Source organism: Thermobia domestica, chromosome 4 (genome assembly GCF_964235325.1).
Source record: "Thermobia domestica chromosome 4, izTheDome1.hap1.1, whole genome shotgun sequence".
Classification (NCBI taxonomy): Eukaryota; Metazoa; Arthropoda; class Insecta; order Zygentoma; family Lepismatidae; genus Thermobia; species Thermobia domestica.
In genome coordinates, this window is record NC_137457.1 from 267309117 (window position 1) to 267334681 (window position 25565).

Here is a 25565-nt window from a genome sequence, read left to right on the forward strand (position 1 = left end):
TGGCGAGTTCCAGTTTCATAAAAATTTTAAACATTAACATTTGAGCCTTGAAGCGACTTTTAGCATTAGGAAAACCTCTACAGTTCAAAAAAAAAAAAAAAAAAAAAAAAAAACGGGCCAACACCGACCAATATTATGGCCACAATAAGCGATTGATTTTTAAAGAAGTCCTTAATCTGTCGAAATCCGGTGCGTTTACCTTACCAATTCCATGAATTGATCAGTAAATCCTAAATGACAATGGGGGCCGCGGTGGCTCAGTGGTAGAGCGTTTACCTCTGGTGCTAGGGGTCCCGGGTTCGATCCCAGCCCCCGCCAAGTGAACTTCGTGGTGGACAAACACCGTGTGCGTGGGTTTTCTCGGGGTTCTCCCGTTTCCTCCCACTTTCTTCATTCCACCATTTCATTCATTACTCATCATCACCGTCTCCTTTAGCCTAACCGGCATAAACGTGGGACGTAAAACTCAAAGATTTCATTTCCTAATTGACAATGACAAGAGTAGTTTCATCAGATTAAAAAAAAAAATCGAAAAATCCAGTATTAGTGTAAAGTGCTTAGTAGTACCGCTATTTCAAAACTTTTGTATGCGTGATTTATGATATTTCTTTCATAACTCACAAGTAGCCAGCCATATGCGGTTACATGTTGTATTTTCAGTCATCCGGCACTAAACGGACATTTGTATTCACCCCTTTCGTTACTGTGTGGTGTGTTTCTGACATACTGTAAATAATATGTAATAAACGCAAAAATGGTGGCATTTTAAGAGTAATTTTGTATTTTTTTTTTAACCGCCTGTTCTGTTATTCCCTTGTGCATCTTTGGAAAAAATATATATATTTATTGATTATTCGAAAATTACAAGGCGGAAATGCCGTTTATCATTGAATGCTGAGTCAGTCACTATGAAAACTCAAAAAGGAAGTCAAAGGAAAATAAGATAAACACAATAATTTAGTAGTTCCTTTTTTAGACTACAGATGGTTCTGACAGATTATTTTTGACGTTTTTCATGTTTTTTTTTTTTTTTTTTTTTAATTCACTACATTTTTCTTCTCCCTTTCATATGACATAATGACAATTGTCATCTGCCGAAGAAAAACGTTTAAAGTAATTGTTGTTATACCATTGAGTTGGAAAATAAAATTATAACTTAATGAGGGGAAACTTTGTAGAACGAATAGTATCAAAACGAAAAAAAAAAAAGACAGAAAGGAAAAAGTAAACTAACAAAACGGACACAAAACCATTTTAGTTATCTTGTGAACTTCAGAACTTGACAGCAGAAAAATAGCCCTTGTACGTACAGTAAAGGGGGAAGGGAATCAGTTTAAGGCTATTACGCCTTTGAAATTCTTTATTTCGTTTGTATAATCTTTATGTCTGTGTAAGAAACTGTTCTGTAAAGCATAAAATAAAGTAATAGTAAAATGTGTTTAATCATTATTACGCAGGAAATAAAAAGATGGAAAATATACAAGATGGATGTTCTGAAAGAAAGGTAGTTATTATCGTGCCACCTTCTGGTTGGTAGTTTAGTGATGTGTTGACTACCATTTTGGTCGTAGGCTTGAAGTTGAAAGTTAATTGTGACGTTTCTTCTTTCGTGTAAGTAAATGGATTAAAAATCACAAAGGGAAGAAAAAAAATAATAAACTTGAAGCAATTCAAAGAAAAATTAAATTCGATGAAAATAGGCTAATAATCGTGGGACGTAAAATGGTAGTCCATTTCATTTCATTTCATCTCAGAAAACAGGTTAAGAAGAATACATTAACATTAGTGAATTGAAGCTTATTGAAAATAGTATAATTTCTTAAATGTATAGTATAACTTCTTATATATTTCTGTCTACAATTATTAAGAGGCCTTATCCCGGCGAAATTAAAATACCGCTAAATTTACAGTAATTATGTGATATCTTTAAATGATAAAAGATAATCGAAATGTGGAATAAGAGCGCCCTAGACAATATCATTTTACATGAGATACCGTTATCACGACTCACTTATCTGCTTTCGATTTCGATTCATTTTAAAAATCGGCATTAATTTTCGCGTTTCTAAATGGTTGAAAGCAGAAAGCCACTAGGTGACTTGTGATAGCGGTACCTCACGCAAAATAATATTGTCTAAGGCGCTCTTGTTCCACATTTCAATTATATTTTATCTATTTGAAGATATCACATAATTACTGTAAAATTAGCGGTATTTTAATTTCGCCGAGATGAGGCCTCTTGTCAACCATGATACCCAAAATACCATACGTTGGACTACCACACAGCTATCCAATGTCCAATGTTTGCCCTTCCATTCAGATCAGATTTCGCATTCCATACAGGTTGTAGTCATTGGGTCAAAATACAGTATCCCAGCACTGAGGCTGTTTTGCTTCAGTCTTTTACCGATCCCAGGTTCAACCAATTGTAGGATTATTCACCGAACGAGACAGAAGTTTCATGATAATATACGGGACAAGACAGTGATTTTAGAGGCCAGTGATGCGCAAACTACGGGCCGCGCGGTATATGCAGTTCCCTCATGTGTTCTATCCAACCCGCGACATAATGTCCAAAAATCTGTCTAAAAAAAAAAAAAAAAAAAAAAGGTTAGAGTTCTTGAAAGAGTTGTATTAGAAACAAACTGACAAATGAGCATGTAACTTCTTTTCTGAGATTCAATGCGTCCCAGTTAAAACCATACAGTGAGAAACTTCAATCATTCATAAGCCTTAGTATTAGAAACGTTTTGTAAAAAAATCAGCGTTGTTTTTAATGGATTATAATGGCCCTTCTAAAGTTCTTTCTCCGTCCTAAAAAAGCGTTTGGCCGTCCTAAAAAAGCGTTTGTCCATTACAATCTTAGAAACCGACAACCCCAGCCAACTGTCCAATGATAACCTTGCGTTACCTCAACTACTTATTTAGCTGAGTGTTACAGCTGATAGCTTTCAGAAATGAAAATGCCGTTTTGTTTTTTTTAAAATTTGATTGAAGATTATAAATCTATCTTATGAAAATAAGTGTAATTATTATTACCAGACTCCCCTTGAATATTCATGGCTTATTTAGAAAACTGTAAATACTGTAAATGAGCCCTGCAGTTTCCAAGTCCTGCAGTTATATCCAGTGAGTACTATAAAAGACAGACAATGAATTTAACGGAGCAAGTAAATTGTCATACTCGTATAAACCTCTACTATTCTTTTCGGTACGACTACCTGTGTATCTAGCAGTTAATGCTTTGTGTAAGAATGAAGTGCACTGTTCTTATTATTATCCCTTTCAGAAGACATATTAAAATTATAATGGATTTTGGCAAAGTCATGACTGTTAGAACAATCACCCAATACGGCCACATAAGTGTGTTATTCAAGAAAAAAAAAAAACAACAAAAAAACAAGGATATGAACTTCGGAGTTTGAGCATCTTGATGAAATTCTATGTATCCCACTGATGTTAAAACGTTAGCCAATAAAGCCGTAGTTTGCTTTTTAGAATTCAGAAATATTCTTGTGGCATAATTCTAACGCGATGTTTGAAAGTAAGATTTGCCGTTTTTACGAACATTTTTACGTCCTGTTTAATCGTACTGATGCCACGAATAAATAAACGTTAGTTACTTATTCTAAGAATTCTAATCACACGGATTAGGCAACACACTTCGTAGGTCTTACGTTGGGTAATGGTCGGCATGGATGGGAATTGAAATGTCAAATATGAAGTTAAAAAATATGTTGGCTTAACTTAATTTATAGTGCATGTTGACTAGTGATGGGTACAAAAACCAGTTTTTCGGTTTCCGGTTTATAGAAAAACTGAAACCGGCTTCTGAAAATTATCAAAAAACCTGGTTTTCGCCGAAACCGGTTTTCACCGAATCGAGTTTCGGTTTTCTCCAAACCCGGTTTCAGTTTTTCCAAAACTGGTTCTATTTCTGACCAAAAATAGTGCTTCGTTGTTCTCCAGAAACCGATTCCGTTTCCACAGAAATAGTTTTGTGTTTTCCAAAACAGTTTTCATAAAGCAGTTCCAGTGAAAACCGAACCGGTTTTTGGAGAAAACCGAAACCAGTTTCGGTGAAAAACCGAACCTGTTTTGGAGAAAATCGAAATATCGTTTTTTCGGGTTTCGGTTTTTCTAGAAACTAGTTTCCAGTTTTTATAAAAACTGGTTTTGCCCATCCCTAATTTTGACCACAAAACAATTTGCCATCATTTATCCAACAGTAGGCTAATAGTCGGCGTGACTGGGAATGGATAGCTACAAATATACATTGGCCAATGTAGTTTAAAATGTATGTTGACGAACAAACAATTTGCCGTTATTAATCCAATAGTAGGTTAATAGTTGGTGACTAGGGATAGGGATACAAAAATACATTGGCTTAACCTTGTTTTAAGGTGTTGCTCATCCAACAATTTCCCAATTTTTCGTAGCAAGTTTTTCCCCCTTCATTGAAAGTATAGAATGAATTACATTTATTATGGAAGTTTCGATTCATTTGTCATAACCGCTGTGGGAAACACTCACTATGTAAGTACTGTATATCGCTTTTCTATTTTTAGCATATCCCCTTTCAAGAATGTCAATGCAGTTTCGTAGTACATAACGTTTTTGGCCTATGGTGAATTTTTTCCTCCCACTTGACGAGCTGCGAATGTCCTCTGTTCCCTTCCCTTTCTCTCCCTCCAAAAGCCACATTCCGATTGGAAATCAATAGGAGGCTGCATGACAACCCATTTTGACGCCTTTCCAAGAAGCAAGCCAGCGCCACGTGAGACTCGTTGGCTACGACCACGTGGCGACGCCACTAAACGTCAAGATACAGATCTACACTATATGAAAAATACTTCATTTATTTATTTATTTATTTTAACTTTGTGAATTAATGCTTTATCATAGGGAAAGTCATGCGTTTTCGTAGAAATCCTCTCGGAGCTTTCACCTTTGTAACCTCTGAGTCCATGAAAGGGAAGAATGGGGCGGAATATTGGTCTCCTGGACTTCTGCCTCATGTATTTTTAATTTCTATAAGGAGTCTTTCCGAACGAAGTTACGAAAAAAATAGTAAATGTCTTTTAGTATTTTGTGCTGAGTATTGTACTTTACAGTACAAATACATGACCTTCCATGGAACAGAGGATAGAGCAGTGCTATTCAACCGGGGATATGCGTACCCCTAGGGGTACGCCAAGATGTTTCTGGTGGTACGTAATCCTAAAATAAGTATATTTCCAATATTTATTGAATGGTCATAGTTGAAGAAAATTTTGAACTTTCCCATGGTAATTTTTTCGGATATGCAGTTTATCCTCCTGTAAATAGTCTTTTGATTGGCATTTTATTGGGTCTCTATTTGTCCCCCTCACCCGTAAGTACTCGCGCCCTTTTTGTGACACTAGTACTCGCGCGGGGGTCCAGTAGACCCCCAAATTGATATTTGTTTTATTACAATAAAAATATATTTTGTTTAAATAATTAAAACAATGTAGCGTAACTCTAGACATGTTTTTAAAAGTATTTGCTTTAATCAGATTTTTTGAACTTGTTTTGAGACATTTTTTAAATATTTTTTCATCAGGACTTCTGGCTAGCAACAGAAAAGTTACCTGGTTGGGGATCTGTGAACACCCCGCGCGAGTACTTAAGAGTGTTCATTCCGGCGAAATTAAAGTACCGCTAATTTTACAGTAATTATGTGATATCTTCAAATAGATAAAAGATAATAGAAATATAGACAAGAGCGCCCTAGACTATTATTTTGCGTGAGGCACCGTTATCACAAGTCACCTAGTGACCTTCCGTTTTCAGCTGTTTAGAAACGCGAAAATAAATGCCGATTTTCAAAATGGTTCGAAATCGAAAGCAGATAAGTGAGTCGTGAAAACGGTTTCTTATGTAAAATAATATTGTCTAGGGCGCTCTTGTTCCACATTTCGATTATCTTTTATCTATTTGAAGATATCACATAATTATTGTAAAATTAGCGGTATTTTAATTTCGCCGGGATGAAAACTCTTAAGGGTGTTAAGTTCATTTCGATTTAATTTATTCTAAACAGCTTCAGGGGTACACAATTGGATGACGAACTGTGTCTGGAGGTACGCGAGAATAAAAGGTTGAATAGCACTGGGATAGAGGACGACATGTTTTCGGAATGTAGGCATGTAGGAAAAAAAATAATTATTTGATTTGATTATCAGTTTGTAGCGTCCCTTTCAGCAGCGACGCTATATGAGACTCAAACATACAACTTAACGTGGAATCCGAACCACATGAGCTCCACCAGGGAAATTACGTATGAAGTTTTACAGTTACGCATAGCATTTTGTTTAGCTCCATAAGATAATTGATTGGAATAATCTCATCTTTGGATATAATCGATAGATCTCGTTAAGCTGACAAAATTGTTTAAATAGCTCAGTGGTAGAGCGCTTACCTGTAGTGCGTAGGGTCCCTGGTTCGATGTGCATGGGTTTCCTCGCGGTACTTCCATTCCTCCCACATCCTTATTCCACCAATTCTTCCATCATCATTCACTTGCCTTAATCACGAGCTCCCTCGTGGCTAAGCGGTTAGCGTACGCGCCTTTGACGTGGGAGATCTGAGTTCGATTCCCGGCGTGAGCTCATGTGGTTCGGATTCCACCTTAATGAGTAGGCCCACGTCTCATATAGCCTCGCTGCTGAAAGGGGCGTTAAACTCAAAATGAACTCAACTCATTGCCTTAATCATCCGTCTCCCTTAGCCAAACAGGCATAATCGTGGGACGTTAAACTTAAAAGATTTCATTTCTTGATTTAAAAATTCTTGATAAATAATTGAAGCCTCCACGACAATTTTTGTTCCTTAAGAGGCCTCATCCCGGCGAAATTAAAATACCCCTAATTTTACAGTAATTATATGATATCTTCAAATAGATAAAATATAATTGAAATATGGAACAAGAACACCCTAGACAATATCATTTTACATGAGATACCGTTATCACAAGTCACCTAGTGGCTTTCCGTTCTCAGCCGTTTAGAAATGCGAAAATAAATGCCGATTTTCAAAATGGCTCGGAGCTCCTCCGTGGCTAAGTGGTTAGCATACGTGCCTTTGGCGTGGGAGACCCGGGTTCGATTCCCGGCGGGAGCTCATGTGGTTCGGATTCCACGTTAATCAGTAGGTCCACGTCTCATATAGCCTTGCTGCTGAAAGGGACGTTAAACTCAAAACCAACTCAACTCAAAATGGCTCGAAATCGAAAATAGATAAGTAAGTCGTGATAATGGTATCTCATGTAAAATGATATTGTCTAGGGCGCTCTTGTTCCACATTCCGATTATCTTTTATCTATTGGAAGATATCACATAATTACTGTAAAATTAGCGGTATTTTAATTTCACCGGGATGAGGCCTCTTAAAAAAGTTTCGCTATAGTTTTATGATTCTAAACTTAAGTGCAATTCAAAAACTTTAAGTTAAGTTTCTTTAAGTACTAATTTTTTTCCTCTTATTTTTTACAGGTCTATCATCGCAGTTGTTTTATGTTCGTGACGGTGTCGTGAACGAATATGCACTGAATTTTGTTGTTCCTGTTCCTGCCATTATTTCGAATCTTCATTTCACGTGGCAGAGTTTAACCAGTAGACCGGTAAGTAACTACTTATGCAGTATATCGTAGTAAATGTTTTGCACATGCCACTTTCAAAGTAAGTGTAAAGGCATGTTGCCACGGTACATCAATCTTGTAGCTGTCATTAAAAAAAAAAAAAAGTCTTGAAAGGGTCATACATTTTTTTTTCCATCTTGCAAGGAGTTAAACCGTGTGCAACTTTCTGGGCCGTCTTGCTTGCTACCTGCTATCGCCCTCCCGCGGACATAAAAGAAACAGCAGTTTAGCCGCTTCCGAAACTACAGCTTCTTTTGGACAGGGAGGGGAAGTGCACCAAAATACACGTTTTTAATGAGGAGGTTCACGATTTGTCCACTAGAGTGCAGTGCTGCATGGGTGGAGATACCTTTCTTGCTTTCAAGAAGTTGTAATATTGTAAACAGTAAATAGAAAGATCGGGTTGCAATTTTCTTTTTAAATGTCAGCTACAAGAGTCATGTAAAATGGAAATATGGTCTTAAGGAGCGATCATAAATCAATAGATGCCAGTACGTTATCCCTATCTTTTCAATATATTTTGTGTGGATCGAGAATCAGTCAAATTCAAGTACAGTACCCATACTTTGTTTAAAAAAAAAAATAGTTGAATCAATAATCTCTCCATGTCGTAAGTCGTGAGTGAGTGAATGAGACATCATCGCACAGACCAAACCGCTTATGCTTGAAACTTGATATTTGAACAGTGCATAGAATTGGTACCCGAAGAAAGGGCAAAATCCTTTAAACGGGACTAGGGACTAAGGACATGTGACGTAAAATACCATTAAGGAAAGAGAAAATGGGACAAGGAACGAGAAGGGTAGAAAAGGGATAACGATTAATATATTAACATGTTCATATCTCTGAATCTCTGAAGGTTACAGACATGAAATTTGATACATGGACTTCTTATTTAAGTGCTTCAGCGTTTCTGGAAAATATTTGTTCTAGAATGGAAGACAGGTGGGAAGAAAGAGGGGTAAGGGTTGCAATTATTATATAATAAGATATGCATATCTCGGAATTCCTTAAGGTTAGATATGAAATTTGGAGTTTGGATCCTTCATTTGAAATAATTAAATACATGTTTAATAGTTCTTTAGTATTATTTTTGTTCTAGTGGAGAAGAGAGAGGGGTGGGAGTGTAAGATGTCCATACGAAACATTCGAATTTCGTACGAGACTTCCAAGTTGTTTCGAATTTCATATGAAAGGTTAGGAGGGGGAATGCAAAATATTGCCCACAGTAATTCGTGGGGGAATTTAGTATCAGAAAGTAATTCGTGCAGTTTTTTTTTTCTTTTTGACATTTTGTTTGTTTCCTTTTCGTTATGTGTGTATACATTGTTAGGAGTAGTACTGTTAAAACGCAAGTAATTCGTTATTCCAGTAATTGTTCGAATAACGAGTTCGTCTCAATTACTGTTCGAATAACGAGTTTGTCTCAATTACTGTTCGAATTACTCGTCATTCGAACAGTTCGAATGACGAGTAATTATTCGAACATTTGTTCGAATGACGAGTAATTATTCGAACATTTGTTCGAATAACGAGTAATTACTCGAACAGTTGCTCGACTAACGAATAATTATTCGAACAATTGTTTGAAAAACGAATAATTGCTCAAACAGTTCGAATAAGGAGTAATTATTCGAACAGTTGTCCGAATAACGAATAATTTGAGTTGATTTCCAATTTTTTTATGTTCTTTCATAGAATTTTTTATCTATTAGCTTTATTCCATAATGAAAGATATAAACTAATTCCTTTTTGGTGTTTTCACCATCGCTCAGTGTAAGTATTTTATTTTGTGCCTATAGTTATCACTTACAATCATATCCTCATGCCCTAGGTCTGTAAAGATATTCTCATCTCTGGTAGACAACATTCTTAGATGAAAAATCAGATTTTACACCCATTCTGTCTCGGACTTGCCAGCGATAATAAACACATCCTTCTCTCCACATGACAAGCATACCTTACCATTACAGTATAACTGCATGTTTGATGTACAAAATATTAAAAGCAGTGAAAACGTATTATTTACGTTTTATCATCAAGTCACAGAACCAAAATTACTTCCTCATGTAATAACATGTCCGGAGCAGAGATGGCAATGTTTTCAGAAACAAGAAACAAAATGAGAAGTATAATCTTCGAGAAGAAACTAGATCCTCCTCTGGCTGTGATATGTAATAATATGAACAAAGTCAACAACAACAGTACGTGGATCAACCTACAAACAAACTTTGTATATGTAGACACACACACACAAAGGCACACAACAAAATCTCACACAATAAAAGCAGGTAGATAGAAAGAAAAAAGTTCTACATATGCAAAACAAGAGTTCAAAACTCTGCGTACAATGTCATGTTGTAGCTGGTAATGCCAGAAGATATTCATTTATTTTTTTATTTTTCGAAATGATTTGAAGAACACCCAAGCTGTACAAGGTGCTCATCACCTTAGGGTAATGTTGTCCAAGGAACACAGCAGCTTGTTCAGTCACTTTATGAATCGATAGTCATTTGTCTTTGGGCATTGAGCGAGGGAGAAGGACATTGGCCTTCGGTTGACAGCAAACAGCATATAAGAGACATTGATTAATGGACCTAAGAACGGCAATTAGGTGAATGGATGTTTTTTACGGGGGGAGTAGAAAAGAGAAGATGAACTAAAAAAAACACATCCGACTTAAGTCAACTGCCACTTTCGGAAAAGATGTAGACTTTGGAACTTAATCCATAAAAGAGATGGTACTTCCATGAAATGATAATGGGGAAGAACCAGTGGGTAGAATCTCTAGCAAAAGTGTATCCCCATCTCATCTAAACGAATTCTGCCAAGAAAATGTTTACACATTTTAATAGAGAATATCTGAGTATTGTTTAAGCAGTTGAATTAAACTATCATTAGATGATTTTTCCTTAATAGATGTCGGTACTCTGATTGTAACATGTGGTGTATGATAGTGTAACAAAATGAACGGCGCTCGCTTGACGTTTGAGGAAGAGAAGTCCATTTTATCAGTGGTATTTCAAGTTTGAAAATGTCACTGAAGTTCACTGTTAATTATCTGCCATTTTTTCTTAACATTATTCTCTGCTTTGATCATGTAATTCATATAATATGTGTTTTTTTTTTTTTTTTTTTTGACATTCTCGATAACTTTCTTTAAAGTATTGTGGTATTGCTTGTATTTTTCCGCAAAGCCCTAAATTGAATCACCTTTGAGTACCTCTTTTCCATAGAGTATCCTTTGTTGTAATTGAGTTAAGCATAGCCATCGTCATCCATGATTGGAATGAATGAGTAGGGGATTAATGGAGACGTCAGCATCGAGGCTATATATCCCCGTCTCGACTAACGCGGTTACTCAAGAACGACATCTATGATTGGATTTTTATGTTGTATTCATTAGTACATCTTTTCTTTACAGTGCATTCTCCTGTTGTTTGAAAAACTTTCTAAGGTTTTTGATGGACATGCTGTAGTGACATTCCGGTTTCGGATCATTTTGTTTCTTTTCATCTTCTGTTTTATTTTCTTCTAACCTCGACTAGTAACGTCACATACTCTTGAGTTTCCTAATGTAAGCGACGTTCACATGTAAACAGGAAAGTGGTCACTAAGGGATGTGGTAATTGCTCCTGACATTATTTTACTATTTTTCACATTTGTCCCAATGTGATCTATTATACTACGTGTATTTCCTTGAATACGGGTGGGAACCGTTCCACACATTTTGTTACTATTGCTATTTAGCATATGCATGTAGTCGGTGCTGTCCCGCTCATTATTCAAGTGAATATTAATGCCCTGTGTATACGCAATAGTTATTTTCGCTATTAATTTTAATCAGTATTAAATTTAAACTATTTTTGAATTACTCATATTTATCAAGTGACCTGTCAATAGCCCTTATGACAATGCTCTTCTTTTGGGATTGCTTATTTCAACTCATCACATTTCACATAAGTCAAGATTATTAATTTTGTTTAAGTTCCCCTGAATAAAATAATTTACTGAGGTCCTAATGTACAGGCCTATTCCTCCATGTTCTTCTCGGATGTTCTTGCAACTATAATTTCTTAATATTTTTACATAATTGTAGTTAGGCAAAGTTACATAATTTGTTTCTATTGAAGATGAGTTTCACTTAACGCAATGACACTGAACTCAGTCTTTATTTGACTTAACGCTTGACATTTATTATTTACTATTTAAGTTTTGAATATTTAGGTGTAGACTGTAAACTGATCGCCAGGTTGCTACCACATTGCAACTCTCACTCTTATTCATCAAACTGGGTTGAAGATCCTATATATCAAATTACACACGTCATTACCACATTACAACTCCTATTCATCAGACTCAGTTGCTACCAAATTGCAACTTTCACCTCCTATTCATCAAACTGGGTTGCAATTCCTATATATTGGATTGGGTTGCTACCACATCACAAGTAATATTCATCAGACGGAATTGCTACCACATTGCAACTTCTCCTATTCATCAAACTGGGTTGCAATTCCTGTATATTAGATTAGGTTGCTACTACATCAGAAGTAATATTCATCAGACTGAATTGCTACCACATGGCAACTCCTCCTGTTCATCAAACCGGGTTGGAACTCCTATATATCAAATTGGGATGCTACCACATTGCAAGTTTTACCTAATATTCATCAGACTGGGTTGCAACTCCTGTATATCAGATTGGGTTGCTATCACTTCGCAACTCCTTCATCCTGTTCATCTCCTAACTTAAATGTCTTCGTTCCTGTTGATGATTTGTCGATCTCTCATGGTTTGAACCCCTCGTTCCGCAGTTACTTCTCAGAATGCTGGGTCAACTCTGAAGATTTTGTAACCCTACCAAGATGGAACTAGGCGTACCAAAGAATGCACACTGACCATTTTTCTACACGATTGCTATTGTATGTCAAACACGCTAAGTAGAACTAGAGTAATGGATTAGAAATCGAGAAGTTCATAGCGGCAGAAATGTAAGTTGGCTCTTGTATCTAGTTCTATGGCACCTATTCATAGCCAATACAATCAGGGTTTGATTTTACTCATTTTCTAAAGATCCTACTTTGTATTAAGTTCTTTCTATCTTTTCTTTGGTTTGCTTAAAAGGTTATGCTACATAATCAGCCACATTAGGCTGTCAGTAGTAGTGCTCTCAACGGGTCGGGTCGGGTCGGGTTGAAGACCGACCCGACCCGACCCGTGACCCGAATTGACTGACCCGACCCGATGACCCGACCCGACCCGACTGACCCGAACCGTGATCCGATCTGATTGACCTGACCCGATAACCCGACCCGAGCTGACCCGGTTGACCCGACCCGACAACCCGACCCGAATAACCCGACCCGACAACCCGACCCGAGCTGACCCGACAACCCGACCCGAATAACCCGACCCGAGCTGACCCGACTGACCCGACCCGACTGACCCGACCCGACAACCCGACCCGAGTTGACCCGACCCGACCCGATCCGAGTCGGGTCGGGTCACGGGTCGGGTCGGGTCAACCCGACCCGTTTGAGAGCACTATGATCACGACACTGGGTGAACGCCAAAATGCACTCACATTGGGAAACTAGTTTTAAAAGCATAATTTTAGAAAATAAAGCATAAAGCATAATTTAAAATATATAGCACAATTCTTGGAAAATTCTCTTTAACTGAAAGTTTAACATACTGTGTTAATATTTTTAAAGCCAATATTTACAATGCAAAATCATTGAGAACATAACAATGCAACAATGAAAATCTTATTTTCATTTCTGTAAACTTTTCGGTGAAATCCTTTGATGTGGAGAAAAGAAAAAAGTAAAAGAAAAAATTTTTCTGCCAACAATGAATAGTATGCAAGAACTCCATACTATATTGTTACAGTGACGACGCCAGCTTTAAGTTCTTAGGGGGGCAAAGGAGGGGCAGATACATTTTCGAGGGGGGGGGGCTATTTGCCATACCAAAAATGACATATTTATTACGTTTGACTTATTTTACATTACATTGTGTATTTCGTTGCGGTTTTTATGTTAGATCTATATGATTATAAATTAAACTTATTTCAAATAAAATTTGTAACTAACAAATAAGTAACGTCTGCACATGAAATATTTTTCAATGAAAATTTTGAAGCCTAAACATAAATTGAATTACTTTCGCGTATGCTACAAGTAACACATTCGTCTATATGCTACGTCTCTCTCTCTCTCTCTCTCTATATATATATATATATATATATATATATATATATATATATAGGGTACAGCGGGGTAATTTGAATAATTTCAGATATTTTCTCATATATCTCGGAAACTGTAATTGGTATTCAAATATAAAATTGTGAACAAAAACTTTGAACCTTACTATTACTTAACAATTTTTCTTAAGATAGTGTCTGAGATACATCATTGTGAAATTTGGGTATTCAATTTCCCCGCCGAAATTTCGAAAAACGTAAATGTAAGGGGCAATTTGAATAACGAGTGGGGTAATATGAATAACCAACAAAATAAAGGCGCGCTGTTAAGATCTTCTTCCCGAGAAGACTGCTCCTTAAAATGTATAATAAGGCCATACGTTTCCGAAGGGGAGAATCGAAATTCTTCAATAGCTTATGGACTAAACTGGTAGATACCAGTATATGAAAACCAATTAACTGCCAGTCCAACAGAAGCTGTGCACTTCTAGGCTTCAGTGAACAAAATGCAGAACTGAGATTTACTAATCACTGACCTCGGGTTTTAGTGAATCCAGATAGTTGCCTCTTGGTGGTAATTGGCTTTAAGGGCCTTAAAAACAGAGCGATCGAGTGGTTATAATACGTGTGTTGTGTCTGGAGGTAGGTAAAGCATTTCGATGTCATGACTTTGGTAGAACTCTAAGGACAAAAGTTGTGAGTGAGATTTTGGGTTTTAAAGTCCGGACTTAGGCGTGCGCCTTTGAATATTACTACAGGAGGTATAAAAGACCTTCTGGCATTGCAGCATGCTATCAGCGTTACATTTTCCCCTCGCTCAACAGATGTTAAACTTACCACCTCTTTTCTACCCTTTTCTGCAAAAATTTTAGGGGTCTGTTATTTAGAGGAAGATTACTTTCGTCCATATTATAAATATGGTTACGATGGTTTATGGAGATCATACTCGTTCATTAATTTTCCCAGTAAGTCAAAATAAGAATTCACAGTTTCTTTGTTAACACTAGAAGCTTTCGCTTTTGACAAACAAATATAAAATAGTAGGTCTATAGTTTTAATTTCACTGCTATTCAAATTGCCCCGTTTTGAATTATCCAAATTGCCCCGCAGTCGACGAATATTCCATTCAGAACGTGGTATGAAAACTGCTGATTAGTTTACGCCAGCGTTTACTATATCAATGCCCCACATGCTACTGATACGAATATAATCCAGAGCGGTTTCATTTTATCCAGTTAATAATAAGGAAAGCTTAAGGAAACAACGTTGAAAATTATAACGACCTAAAAATACACACATTCGTACTTACCTTGCAGCAAACAAAAAATCGTATAAGCCTTCAGAATCGGAGGAATAATTTGTATTTCTGAGAACGACTTCTGCAAACCACCACCTACAAATCCACCACAGATTCACTAATATGGCGAGCCGCGTTTCCAATCTAGTTGGCAAAATGCTTAACATTATTCAAATTCCCCGCCTATTCGAATTACCCCGCTGTACCCTATATATATATATATATAGCCAGAGAGAGAATTTACGAGGAGCTGCTGAAAATGTCGTAGTCCAATCCAGAAGGAGTGTAGGTACTAGGTAGAAAAATGAAATCGTAGTTTAGAAAAACATATCTCTGTATATACAAATATAAAGTTTCATATTAATAATGACATTCTTATTGTTTCTCAGGCCTCTGAAGTGATTATGTGTGCCCAAACAGATAATTTCACGAACATCCAGATCCTTACTGTTATAACATTTTTGTTCCACCAAGGAAAGTCACCGAAGTAAATTAATTAGGAAATCAGTGAAACACCACGGGACTCTCCTCCGTTATATATGGTGGTGAAGAAGTAAGTGGCTTATTATAAACGTAGCAATTTCTCATCAAATTATGCTTTACATCCAGGATGATTAAAAGCAATGACTCTTCCTGGAATCATGGATGCAATTTGTGACATTATTCTTGAAAATTGCAGCATTTCAGCCAATGGTGGATATAGCCCGGGGCCGGAGGGCCTAGGCCACCCCAGTTTTTGTGTGACAAAAATAATTTAAGCTATTATTTATATAGTTTTTAAAGTGTATAGTAAACTCACGATATATTTATTATAGTCTGAGGTCTGCACCCCGCTTTCTCAGTTTTTACCTTCTCAGCAAAACTTGTGTCAGAGATTCTGGGCATTTCTTTGGAACTCGTCGGTAGCATAATTCAGAATGGCTTGGGTATGCGCAAGTTCTCGGCATAATGGGTTCCCAAAATATATGTCAGGAGAATAAAAGGGTAACGGCATTAAGAGAAGTCTTCTCCCAGTTTGACCGTAATGCTGAACAATTTCGCTGACGAATAGTAACCATAGATGAAATATGGTTGTACCACTATGATCCTGAATCGGAACAACAGTCAATGGAGTAATAGCACTCATTTCTCCATCGCCCCAAAAAGTTCAAGACACAGAAGTAGGTTGAGAAACTGTTTGGAACATTCTTCTGGTATAAGTATGGAGTGGTAGACTACCTCCTCAATGGTCAGATATTTAATCCAGAATCTATACATTATTTACAAAACTGAAAGAAAAATTCAAAGTTCAACGCTGCGGAAAATGAAAAGAAAGGAATTCTGTTCCTTCAGGAGAATACACCTGTCCATCAAGCCCCTGCGAACATAACTGACATTGCATAATCTAGGATTTCAATGTCTAGATCATCATTCTTATTCCGCAGATTTAGCTCCGTCTAACTATTTCGTGTACTTATTTCTCAAACTTAAATAACACTTGAAAGACGCCATTTTAGATCTGATAGGAGTAGTGCTACGAACAGTGCTGCGAGGAAATCTAGATTTTTTTAAACTTTTCTGCAAAAGCTGGAGCACTGTACAAGGTAGTATATTGACTCTCGGGGGAAGAGAAGAAGAAGTAAAACTTCACCAATCCACGTGCATTCCTGGGTTGGGCTACGAATTTTTCAGCAGTTCCTAGTCAATATGGTAGACGTCACGTCAGTACTTTGAAACAAAATAAGTAAAGGAGCACTAGTATAAACCAATTACTAACTAAAGATCAGCACTCTGACAATACATTTTATTGGGAATCAATTTCTTCCATAACTTTATTATTATCATTTGCAGGAAGGGAAAACACAACTCTTTTTATCTCCTTCAAAAAATTAAGCCCTGGTAGTTGCAAACTAAGCTGTTATAAGCACATCCTCTGAATATTGGAAGCCGAGAATAATGTTTCAGAAAAAAGAAGTTTTAAATAAAACAAAATATGAAACTGAACACTTCAAACCTGGATAAATACAAACAAGTTACGTAACTGATTTTACCTTTCTTTTGATTCCAATCGAAGTTGATCCAATGAGAAAAAAACAAGTCGACCAAATCTACTATTGTTCGCTAGGCACAATTATTAAAAATCATAAGAAAGAAGTATAACTAAAATTTACCTCAAAAGGGGCTAAATTAGAAAACAGAAATATGCGTGCATACCCAGACGCTCAAAGAAGAAAGCTTGAGAATTAATCTGCCACATAGTAAATTCATGGAAAGTAGACTACAATTTGTCAATGAGATTGGTTATGATACTGATATAAAATACTACGTGAAGAATGTTTAAAGATTGTACGAGTCTGGAGGGGCAGTCTAAGTGGCAGTCAGGGGGGCAAAAGTAGCTACTATGGGGGCGCTCGCCCCCTTGCCCCCTTCTGGCGTCGTCACTGTATTGTTATGTTTACTTTTGGAACTTAAGCACTTTCTGTACTTTTTGGTGGCATCTTTTACTTTCCCTTTCTGTATATATGTACCTGTAAGGCGCACACAAATGATAGAAAAAATTTATTCGAGCAAAGCACATCTCTTTACAATGAATTAAGTAGAAAGTTCATTAAATATGAGAGAAACTAGTTGCAAAAAAATATCAATAAATAGATCAAGATATTTAGAATATTTAATGTATAATAAATATACATTATACACGATTAATGTAAAATAATCATTGAAATTAACAATAAAGCATAATTTAAAAAAAGCATAATTAAACAAGAAATAAAGCATAATGTGGGTTGCTCTAACAATTAAGTTGTATGAAGACGAGAAGAAAACGAAAGCTGGTTCCTTAACGAATTTCGTTGATCTTCTTTGTGTCTACAAAAACGCATTCCTAGAAACCTACAAGCTAGGTGTCATCTCTGTGATTATATCAGTTTCTAGTGGTACATGTGAAAGATCATTCTCTTCTTTGAAAAGATTAAAGACTTGTATACGCAATTCAATGACTCATGATAGGTTGAAAAACTTAGTGTTACTTTATTTTGAGAAGAAAATTGCTAAATCGTTAGGTCTTTAACAAGTTGTGGATATGTTTGCTGCTGCCCACACGAATAGAAAGATCCTCTTCAAGTAGAGGCATGAACCTATAAGTTATTTTCTTTACCTGTAAAAGTGTATTTGCTTCCACTTAAGTCAACCAGCTACACATATTTTAAACGCCATGATTAAATAACTATTTACTTATATTAGAAATCAATTGCATTAATGAATCCTAGTTGTTTGAGGTACTAAATTCTTATATTTTCACTGTTTTTCAAAGAGTAAAATCATGAACAATAAAGATGGAAACATTCACCTTAAATACACACACATACACACACACACACACACACACACATATATATATATATATATATATATATATATATATATATATATATATATATATATATATATATATATATATATATATATATATATATATTGGAGATGTCCCCCTCAAAATCCTCTTGGGCCCTTCATTGCCCCCCCCTGAAAAAAACTCTAGCTACGCTACTGGACACCATGCACCAGAGATGAATTCTCTACCAGTGAGCCACCGCGGCCCTGCTTGGGCTTGGTCATCCATATCCAATATCTCTTTTGGCGTTGCTTAAACAACTTCTAGTTTTCTTCTAAATCCAGACTCCATATTGGCGTAGATATTAATATTACAGTCGATTGGTAAAATCAATCTTCCACATTTAAAAATTAAAGTACACACAAGTAGAAAAATAAGCATTTATCATAAAAACACTAGCTGCAAGTGTTCAAAATAGATTTATGGTTTCTATAAAATCAATTGAAAATTGCTATTTTTAATTAGGCAGCTAGTGAAAAACAGCAGCTTTCGACTCCAGCCGAGTTTAAACTCAACCTAAACTCAGTTGACCAAAGTGAACTGACCCGACTAACCCGACCCGATAACCCGACCCGACAACCCGACCCGACAACCCGACCCGATAACCCGACCCGACAACCCGACCCGACCTGACCCGATTGACCCGACCCGACAACCCGACCCGAATAACCCGACCCGACAACCCGACCCGAGCTGACCCGATTGACCCGACCCGACAACCCGACCCGAATAACCCGACCCGAATAACCCGACCCGAGCTGACCCGATTGACCCGACCCGACAACCCGACCCGAATAACCCGACCCGACAACCCGACCCGAGCTGACCCGACCCGACAACCCGACCCGAGTATCCTGACCCGACAACCCGACCCGAACTGACCCGACTGACCCGACCCGATAACCCGACCCGAGTTGACCTGACCCGACCCGACCCGTAACCCGACCCGAGCTGACCCGACCCGACTCGGGTCGGGTCGGGTCGGGTCAACCCGACCCGTTTGAGAGCACTAGAGTAGACCCAGATGCTTTTATCTCTTTCGTGAGTGGTGGCAATGACTTATACAGACAATTTCTAAGGACATCCAACATTTTTTTTGGGGGGGGAGGGGCTTATACAATCACAAATTCACGAATGATAAATTTCTTGGAATTCGTCAATTAATCCACTTAAGTTACGTACAGCACAGTGGCTAAGAAAATAAAACCATTGAAGCAAATAGTTAGCAAACGTTATTCTTTGTGTTCAACGTGAAAAATCGTCTCTCTCTCGTATTTTACAAAGACGGAAGACAGTGAGCGAGAAGAAACCAGTTCATCTTTTGCTCACACTGTTCTTTTTTTGTGTGTGTGTCCGTTTCTCTTCATCCAACGTGTTCTTTGTATTCTGTATTCGTAGGAGTTCAAGCATGGACCATGACTTGCCATTTCTATCTTCTTCATCCATTTTATTCGTACAATATTCCTTCTCTTTTCTCTTCCTTTTCTTTATTTCTTTTATTTATATCCATCTTAAAAAGTTGTGTCTTTCGCATTCCGAAACATCCAGCTTAGGAAGAGAGAGAGAGAGAGAGAGAGAGAGAGAGAGAAATAAAAAGATATAGTCAAATGGTTGACCACTACAGAATGTGAAACAATGTTGCTAGTATAGTGTAAAAAATATCCCTTAGAAACGGTAAAATTCCCCTTTGAAATAATGTATTCTCCTTGTAAATTCTCTAATTCTAAACAGTTTGTTAACTTAATGCTAAGTTAAAACCCATCGTGCTTTGGTGCGTGGTGTCCGTGATTCGACTCCCGTTGCCAGAGATTGGACAATTTAAGCGCGTTATGGTGGTTTGAATTCCACTTTAGACTTTAAGTCTACTTCTCATATAGTCTCGGTGCTGAAACTTCAATAAATAAACAATAAAAAGCTAACCTAAATACATAAGGAAAGGATACTCTAATATACAGGTGTTTCAAAACAACACCGACAACGTTTGGGAGGTAATTCCTGAAACCATGATAAAACAAAAAGTATAGACCAACTTGGGTGAACAAATGCTTTCTTTTGGAGTTATAGGCTGCCGAAAACATAATAAAATGAACTTTAAAGGTCCTTAGCTCCAAAATTATTGAGACCTACCGTAGTTGGGTCAAGACTTCACTTATGAACTAACTTGTGTGCTATCCAAAAATATATGTTTCGGAATCCTATGGTACTCACGAAGTAATTTTTATAGAGGAAGTCTGGCTACAGGCATATAATTCGACGTACGTATTTTTATAGAGATAGTTGGTGAGCACTTCAAATTATATGCCCGTACCCAAACTACTACTATAAAAAATGTTGTGGAAGTACCACAGGATTCTGAAACTTGGATATTTGGATAGGGCACATACTAGTTCCTATGTGAAGTCTTGACTAGTGTTGTGAAGGCCTGAAAAAAAAAACCGAAATTTTGGGTAAAGAAACAGTTTTTTACCGTTTTTTCCCGAGCTTGGAAAAAAAACGGAAAAATTGGGGAAAATTGAAATTTCGAATTTTACTACATTATGCTTTTAAAATGAAAACTATTTTATATTTACTAGTTTGCAGTTAAGATCATTGAGTTGTTATGTTTCTTGTATTAGAATAGGGAAATTTTGTGGCAACAAATATATTTGCACCACTCCTTTAAAGTAAGCACCATGGTATAATGGAGTTATGGCTACAAAAGATACTAAATATAATCCTAGATAGATTAATTAATATAGACGTATTTAAATTATCTTAAGTAATATTATAAAGTTACCGTTTTACGGCAGGGAAGTATTAAAATAACAGGACCAGAATCATTTTAGTTATAACCAGTATGTTAAAATCAAATATATATTTTATGGAGATACGTATCTTCCTTGTGCTGTGTAAAATTTACGGCAATTTTGAACCCAGTAGAAAAAATCTGTTGTTCAGAAATATTGGCAAAACCCGGTCGCCTGATGCTAATCTTATTTTCTGTAACGTGTTTTCAGCAGCATATACAACGTATTTCGCTAGCAGGAAAAATACCTAAAGCAACAGCTTTTAATTTTAACTTTTAGTTTGCTGATTTCTGATAAAAATCCCTCTTTATTATGTGTATATTTTTCGAACAACTCAAAAGGAGAGATGATCTTATTTACATATACACACATACACCGCACAAGTGGGTAAATTTGAGCAGTGACAAATATACTAAAGAAGTTGACATATGAAACTTCCATTCGTTATTGTTAAAGACTAGCAGAATACCCGTTGTTCACACGGGGAGAATACGTTTCATTTTGGGTATAAAGGGCTCCAAAACTGTCACCAGTGAATTTAGGGACCCTAAAAAATATGAATTCGACACTAGTATCAGTCATTTTCAATTACTTTTACATGTCACTCTCCTCTTTTAGGAGTACTAATGGGGGCTGAATTTGGATTTAAACGGCATCGGAAGTGTCACTGTTATCTCAGCCACCTCGAACACTATGGATTCGACACTAATATCGGTCATTATCGATCCATTTTATATATATGTCTACCCTTCCTCCAAGTTGCAGTGCTGAGTTTGAATTTAAGCTTCATCGGAAATGTCACTGTTCATCTCAGCAACCCCAAAAACTATAGGTTCGACACTAACATCAGTAATTTTCAATATGTATCCGCATTTCCTTCCTCCAAGTTGCAGCTTCAAAGTGAAATGGTAAAATCCATCCCAGGCCTGAACCTCATCTACGTAGTATGTTGAAAATTTTTTATCGAGATCAGTCTGGTGGTTTAAGAGTTGTTAAGTTACAAATATAGTCACTTTCATTTTTATATATATAGATAATTTATCGCACTAGAAAACCGGTATTTGTTTACATACATAATTTTGTACATAAAGTTTATATTAAAGTCTGTATTTGAATATTAAATATTAGTAATTATATGTCTTAGTGCATGAGTATTAGTGAAATTTGCCTACTGCTCTTTCTTTTAAGAAGTAATTTGGTTAAAATTAACAAATTTTCATCAGATCAAAGAGCACATTAAGAACTCAGTTTCATTCAAGAGGCCTATTTGTTGCAATAGAAACGCTTCATGATGGTAGATATGTATGCAATCGTGAAAGTTCTGTAATTAATGCGCAACCAGGAGTAAACGACTCAAAGGCATATAAAGGAAAAAGTGCAGACTATTAATTTTCAAGAATAATTACAATAGTATTATTTTCGAATGCTTCTTTCTTAAATACTCACAATATTGAAATTTCTCAACTTACATTTCTCACGTGTTCGAAAAAAAAAAAGTTCCATTACTAGTAAAACTGACCTAATACAAAGATTTTTGTTATTTTCCCAATTTTTCCGGAAAAATCAGGAAAAAACTTTTTTTTTTTTACCAGCAGGTTCAAAATTTCCGGAAATTTTACAACTCTAGTCTTGACCCGATTACAATATGTCCGATAATTTTGGAGTCATGGACCTTTAAGTTTGATTTTTTTCATGTTTTCGGCAACCCATAACTCCGAAAGGAAGCATTTGTGCACCCAAGTTGTTCTATACTTTTTATCTTATCTTGTGGTGTCAGGATTCACCTCCCAAACGTTGTCGATGTTGTTTTGAAACACCCTGTATAAGTAGCCTAGTTAGTGATGTCCACAAAACGAGGCGAGATAGAATTTTCGTGATGAGATACGAAATAATTGTTTCTATTGGAACAACTCGACGTTTTCACGATGAGACAGACCCAAATTTAGTTTTATACCTGTATATAGTTCGATGAAGTGGTCAGTTTCAAACAGTTTCTTTCCGTATAAGCAAAAAGCTCTTACGAAAAATTTCCCTGCACTGGTATAGAAAAATCCCTAAATCTATAGAATCACAGCACTCAAAAGAAGAATTATGAGCTATGGAGGAAAAAAAGAAAAAAACATATAGAAAGTAGTACCTTCTGCAAAAACGAACGTGATGTGGTATTTTCCTTGTTGCAGTTCTCTTTTGCTAATTCTTACTCTTCCTTTTATCATCAATTATTGTCTCTTTTCTTTAGCTTCTACCAAGTGACAGACTACACTGTGCTTTTAGAGAGGAAATACAGGAGATTTGTCACAAAAAAAAAGAAAAAGAAAAGAAAAGAAACTAAATACAATAGTCTGTGTGGAGGTAGTGGTGGATGGATTTATATAACATACGCACAGTCCTCTTCGGGGAACAATTTCTTTTAGCAGTTTGCAATAACATACTAGTCTATAGTTTGTATTTGACGTTTCTCTTAGTCATTCTTTTCTGATGTTATTGAAAAAAAAAAAAAAAAACTATATAACACTCACGCTGCACTCTCAAACAATATAAAAGGCGATAAACCCAAAAGTGACGCAGCAAAAATTGTACTGTATAATTTGTTTTGTTGAGTGAGTGCTTTGAAATATCTTTCAGTCGTAATTCACAACAAAACAGTAGCTGTCAATTTTAAAAAAGAAAGAAAAAAAAGTATTCACCACAACTTCTCAAACTGTGATTTGTATACAGTAAAGTCACTCCACTTGCTATTGTGAGTAATGTAGTTGCTTCTGACAAAGAATATTTATTAAATTGTACGAAATATTTAATTTATTCTTATAATATTCCTTAATTAGTTCTAGTAATAATTGTAGGATTCGATTCATGGAATTTTGGCGATTTTGAAAATTCTGGATCTTTAAGGTGAAACGTTCTTAGTTAATGTTTAGATCTGAAACGTTGATAATAATATTGATTCAAACAGGTACATCTATATTTATATATGTAATGTACCTTAAGTCGTAAATGTTTTAAGTTTGCATATTATGGCGTTACAAAGATGATTTTTTTTTTTTTATTTTATGTCCTGAATAGAATACATATATAGTGCCTATGAACACTGATTCTTTTGCCACTCTGAAGTGTTTCTTGTAAATCAAATGTCTAGCGAGTGTACTATTTTTCGACTCAACGCAGAATCATAACGTCGCTGCGCCTTCAAAAACCACTATGAGAAAAATTCAAAATTTTATAGAGGGGGGAATAAGAAACGTATTAATTGTTTTTACTGTTGATTAGGTGGCAGGCAAGAAAATAGATCGCTGCAGACGCTGCGCGCGCATCATTATTACTATTTTAACATAAAATTAGCTATGTGTCTTTGAGAACATTTAATAGAAAATGGTAGGAGCAGTTTGACCGCAACATCATATTGCAGATTTTGTTTTATGACGTATTTACTCCGTGAATGAACGATATTGCACATTATTGTGTTTGTAGAAGTATCTTTTATATCAAAATGCTTCTCTCTATCAGTAAATATAGCATTTTTGAGCCAAAACTGCATATATCGGTTTTTGAAGGCGCAGCGACAATAAGTATGTTGGTAATTCCCTTCTCAGTGAAATCCGAACTACTCTTGGAACTTGAAACCCACTTTTGAGTTTAAATAATCATTAATTTTTAACTATACGTGAGATAAATGGACCTAGGTTTACTATCTTCCTTTCTTTTTCTATGTCCTGAGTTCTGCATTTAACTTAAGCACAATGAACCAGTGATACCTAATATTGGATAACATCTCTGGAAGATATTGACTAAAATTGTTTACATTCACCAAAGGTTTGTTCTCTTCTGTGCAAAGACTGCTCTCTTAGATTCATGTATTTAGTAATGATCCTGCATACTGTTGCTTAGGTCTTTACCATCGTTTACCAAAGCAGAATTTTACACAATATGAGGAAGACGATGTATGCAAATTTCGTGTTCCATCAGCCTCAAGGATTATATTAATTATTCTGTTGAAGAACGCCATCAAAGAGAATATATTTACTTTAACTTGGGTGCATTTAATAATTCTGAAGAGCAAACATGATAAGATCAAAAGAGAGACAGTACGCTAACATTTCTTTTCCCATCTTTAGAAACGTCAATCAAATACAAAGTATAAGAACCCCTGCACGAATGTTTACGTACTGTGGCACTACTTTAGAAATTTGCTTACTTGTTTAGCGTTGTTGGCGTTATTCGTGTTTTTCCTCCCTCATCAT

At 36.2% G+C, this 25565-nt stretch overlaps 1 protein-coding gene across 2 annotated transcripts in view; it reads left to right on the forward strand.

Annotated features, from left to right (window-relative positions):
- Positions 1 to 25565, forward strand: part of dnt (tyrosine-protein kinase Dnt) — a 314732-nt gene that overhangs the window by 130591 nt on the left and 158576 nt on the right. The window contains exons 1-2 of one of the 2 annotated variants that reach the window (XM_081755892.1): positions 5064 to 5210; positions 7515 to 7642. Coding sequence is in view for 1 of the 2 variants with exons in the window: in XM_081755891.1 (XP_081612017.1) it covers positions 7515 to 7642 (128 nt within the window). In the remaining variant the exon portion in view is untranslated. Of the gene's footprint in view, positions 1 to 5063; positions 5211 to 7514; positions 7643 to 25565 lie in introns of those variants that run through there. The other variant, XM_081755891.1, reaches the window with a different exon arrangement.